The sequence below is a fragment of the Schistosoma mansoni genome, chromosome 6 (genome assembly GCF_000237925.1).
Source record: "Schistosoma mansoni strain Puerto Rico chromosome 6, complete genome".
NCBI lineage: Eukaryota > Metazoa > Platyhelminthes > Trematoda > Strigeidida > Schistosomatidae > Schistosoma > Schistosoma mansoni.
In genome coordinates this window covers 8,114,763-8,119,644 of record NC_031500.1, presented here as the reverse complement: position 1 = coordinate 8,119,644, position 4,882 = coordinate 8,114,763, and the positions used below count along the sequence as shown (strand labels likewise).

The window sequence follows — 4,882 nt, the reverse complement described above, 5'->3', positions numbered from 1 at the left end:
CACTGCTGAGGAGTCCCACAATAGGACGAAACGGCCGTCCAGTGCCTCCAGGTTTTTCATGGTGGTCTAGATTCAATTGACTCATGATCTCATCTATAATGTATATATATTCTCAGTATTCGCAGCTATATTTACATCTCTTTTTTTAGTATAATCGAATTATTTAAAAACCAAATGCCAGTCAAAGAAACTATAAATAACAATTTAACTGATGAAGAAGAATTACATGATGGTTATCTATCACCCAATTTAATTATGTTACGTTCAAGAGGAGAAAATGTACAATTTATTACTAAATTAAATTTATGGTAAATAAATGATTTCAATTAGGACAGTTCATATTCATAGGGGTTTAAAGCTAAAACATGTTTCAGCTTTAAAATGTATGCCAAATTTAAAAATCATTAATATGAGGTAATTCAAATTTCAATATTTATTGATTTATATCACATTTTTTTTCATAGTTCAAATTGTTTACAATCACTTGAACCATTTTCAAATTGTTTAAATCTATGCGAACTTTATATACGCAGTAATCAGATTGTAAATATTGATGAAGTGGCACATTTAAAATATTTAAATATGCTTGAAAAATTATGGTTAAGTGGAAATCCATGTTGTCATTATTGTAGATTAATCTTTTTCTTGTTAATTTTAAATGATTGACTTTTATTTTAGTTAAAAATTATGAAAGAAATGAAAATGTACTATGTGATTCATCAGTAGTATATAGATGTACTGTGATTCGGAATATACAAAGTTTAATGCATTTAGATCAAGAAGGTAATATGAACAAAAAAATATTTTGTTATAACTAATAGTTTTTTTGTATTCAAGTGTGAAAGTGTTTTATATAACAATTCAATTTTCATTGTAAGCAAAGATGGACAGGGGCCAGCAGTGGAATCCAGGACGCGCGTCACTTCGTCCTATTTGGGACTTGTCAGATGGATGTACCTTCATTTCAGAGTTGATGTTCACTCTGGGACTCCAACCCATTACCTTTCGCTTCAAACGTCATCACGTTATCCACTCAGCTACTGAGTCTTGATAGACACTTGGTTGTGCAATGTGATGAAGTTTGAATTCACTTTATATTGTTAGTTTGAATCTCCCCATTGATGTTTAAGACTGCCAAGATTCCACTGTTAGTCACTATCCATTTTCGCTTATAATGCTTGTGAATTAAAGCTATATCGAGGCAATATGCACAGTATGCACATATGCTAATTAGAGACTGACCAGTTGCAGTCTTAAATATCAATGGGAAGATTCAAGCAAACAATACTGAGTTAATTTAGTTCAATTTTCAGTTTTGTAATTTATCATCAATAACATATTCAGTGATGAATTTAGTTGGCATAGCTGTACACATATGGTTGATAGAATTTGGTAATCATCCAAAAAACAACGATTAATATGAAGGTTTAAAGAGATTAATGAATGTTATGAATATCACTAATCCATCTAAGTTAGGCAACTATTAAAGATCCTGAACAGCGAAAAACCACGATCTCACTAAGGTTAAAATCCAGGATCTTCAGGCTTGCACACAAACTCTGATAATTTAGACTACTGAAGCAAAATCTAGTAATATATATATCTAAATTCAATCAATTCACAGTACCACTCCATCATCTATTGTCTTCAATGAATGACTGCCTCACATCTGACACAGTTGAGGTTTACCGATCACAGCCTCTCACTAGGATCCCAGAATTGCCTCTTGAAATTAGTCACCAATGAGAACATGGTAATTATTATTAGGTGCTCACTCCCGATGAGTTTAATACTAGGACAAAACAGCTATCCGATGCATCACAGTTTTCAATAGTTGTTTAACTTAGGTCAGTACATGATATAAACAAGAAATCGTTTATTTTTTATCCTGAACTCATATAAGTTAAGAAAACTATAGAAAATTGTATGTCAGTGCACAAGTGTTTCACACAAGCTTAGAACTCTATGAAGATTTGTACTACCACATCCAAGTCATGCTATATAAACGAACTCTATAGACTAGGGATTCTTAATGAAATATTTTATATTTTCAATTACAGTCCATTCCATATATATTATAGTCATCGTTTAATAACTTTCAATAATATCAAATTTACTCCAGCTTATGTTTGTACTTCGCCGATTGATTGAATCACTAACCCTAAGTTAATTTTGAAAATGTGTACTTATAAATCTTCTAAATTGTTGGCTTACATAACTTGAAGTTCAAGCGATCTAATATTGTACTAAATCACATCTTAGTATAGAAATACAGCTGCTAGATAAAATTAGTTGAATTCAGTGTTGATACTTTCCCAATATATTGTAAGATTAAAGTAATTTATTTAAGTCTTCTCACTTTTCATAAATTCTATCAATAAACGGCTAGAAATTTCAATTATCTATAAATAATTTGTAATGAGTTACCTTGAATAAAACCTGTTGTAATCATTTGTGGATCCACCTTCACCATTGCAAACGATTTTGAGCCATATCATTCAAGGTCTCTAACCATCGATTGTTATAATCTCGCGAATCCCAACCAGGTAGTCTACACCTACCAACATAGCTCAGTCCACTTGTCAGTGACTTCATGGATTTGTGCCATGTTTTGGTCTGGCCGCCCCTAGCTTTCTTCCAACCTAATCCTACAACATAAAACATCGCACGTCGAGGCAGTCGGTGGTTGGGCATAAGTAATACGTTTCCCAGTCATCTCAACTGATGAAGTTTCACTACTTCATCAATCGATTTGCCATTCTTACCTAGTACCCGTTTCCTAACAACTGCATTACTTACTCGGTGATCCCAGAATATACGAGCAATGCTTCGAAGATACCTATGATCGATTACTAGCAGCCTACGAATATCCTCTACTCTTATCGGCCATGTTTCACTGCCATAAAGTAGAACGGAATGAACTGCTGCACAGTAAACCCGTCCTTTTGTTGCTAGACGGATATCTCGCCTACGCCATAAATGACGCAAGTTGGCGAAAGCTAGACGAGCCTTCTGTATCCGTGCTGAGATTTCGTCACACACCAGACCACAAGGGCTGATGAGACTCCCAAGATAAGTGAAGCTGTCAACACGCTCAACTACTTCACTTCCTAACATTAGTACAGGTGCCGATGCAACCCAATCTTGAAGTGACATTTTGCACTTCGAGGGAGAGAATCGCATCCGAACATGCCTGCATAGTTGCTTATAATGGTCAGAAGACTCTGCATTTATTTACTTACTTTAATGACCATAGTCAATAAATGAAAATGTTGTTATTAGATATAGAAACTAAAAGTATCTTATTACCTGAATATTGTTGAAAACTTGTAATATATGACTTAATTTAAATCATTTAACTATGAAGAATTTTGTGCAATGGTTTTTTTTCTATCTTTTTTGTGCTAGAGCATTCAGTACAACAGAGATATTTGTGAACACGAGTGACATTCAGTGAACATAAGACATATGTCATTTTTTAAGCATGTTTCAATAGAATGGAATTTTCAGTTGACAAATGCATTGACACATTACTATTCGTTATTCAAGATAAAAATCAAAATGAAAATTATGCACTAAACAATAACTTCTTACAAGAGTGTGGATTTATGGTGATTGTAGTAATTTTAATAGTTGAAGAGATGAGTCAATCATAGGGTTGCATAAGATTATGGATTGATTAAAGTTAAAAATTAACACAACTGGATGTCGGCTCAGTAGTCTAGAGATTAAGCGTTCGTGCGCGGGGCCGAAGGTCTTAATTCCGAGTCCTGCATGTAGGATCTTAAATGTGCACTGCTGAGGAGTCCCATATTATTACGAAATGGCTATCCTATGCTTCCAGGTTTCCAATGGTAGTCTAGCTTAGATTAACTCACGAATTCAACTGTTAAAAATAACTTTTTACAACCAAATATATAGCTGACTTTTAAACTATTATAGTAAATGTTACCTTGTAAAGCTTCGTCAAATAGATTTGAAACGCGTTTTCAACTGTTGTTCTTTTTTATTATCCATTTAATCAATCATAATGTAACTTTTAACTGATAAACATAATGAATATAAAGTATAAACTTAAGATACTAAATAAATAAACCAAGCCTATTCATGTGATTATAAAATGTTGTTAGTTGAAATGATTAACAAATATGTAACAATTTTCAATCTCAATATATCTTATTTCAAATTCACTTGGTATTGTTTGTTCGAATCTTCCCATTGACTATTAGGACTGCAATTGATCAGCCTCTCACCGGCGATATGTGCATACTGTGCGTATTGCCTCAATATAGCCTTAATTCACAAGCATTATAAGCAAAGATGGATAGTAGCTAGCAGTGGAATCCAGGACGTGCATTCTGTCCTATTTGGGGCTCGTCAGATGGATGTACCTGCATCTCAGAGTTGATGTTCACTCTGTGACTCAAACCCAGTACCTTTCACTTCAAACACCATCGCGTTATCCACTCAGCTACTGAGTCCTGATAGACACTTGATTGTGTAAAGGGGTGAAATTTATATTCACTTGATATTGTATGCTTGAATCTTCCCATTGGTGTTTAGGACTGCAATGGCGTTTGAAGCGAACGGTACTGGGTTCAATTCTCAGAGTCAACATCAACTCTGAGATGCAGCTACATCCAGCCAACGAGTTCCAAATATGACGGAACGCACTTTCTGGACTCCACTGCTAGCCATTATCCATCTTTGCTTATAATACCTTATTTCAGTTAACAACGAATTTCTTGGTAGTATTTTTTTTAGAGTATTCTATTCTGTTCTCATGTTATATTGAAATTAATTTCGTACACAGTTAACTGACATGTTATTTATAATGAACAAACTTTAAAATGTATATATGAGTATATATATACATGAGTAA

General features: G+C 33.8%; 1 protein-coding gene across 1 annotated transcript; it reads left to right on the top strand.

Moving 5' to 3' along the window:
• Positions 1-174: 174 nt before the first annotated feature.
• Positions 175-818, top strand: Smp_167960 (putative leucine rich repeat protein; the record flags this gene model as incomplete). Its single annotated transcript, XM_018798155.1, has 4 exons — positions 175-308; positions 349-414; positions 465-628; positions 679-818. 4 exons carry the CDS (start codon positions 175-177, stop codon positions 816-818), a joined length of 504 nt encoding a protein of 167 aa, XP_018653124.1.
• Positions 819-4,882: the final 4,064 nt, after the last annotated feature.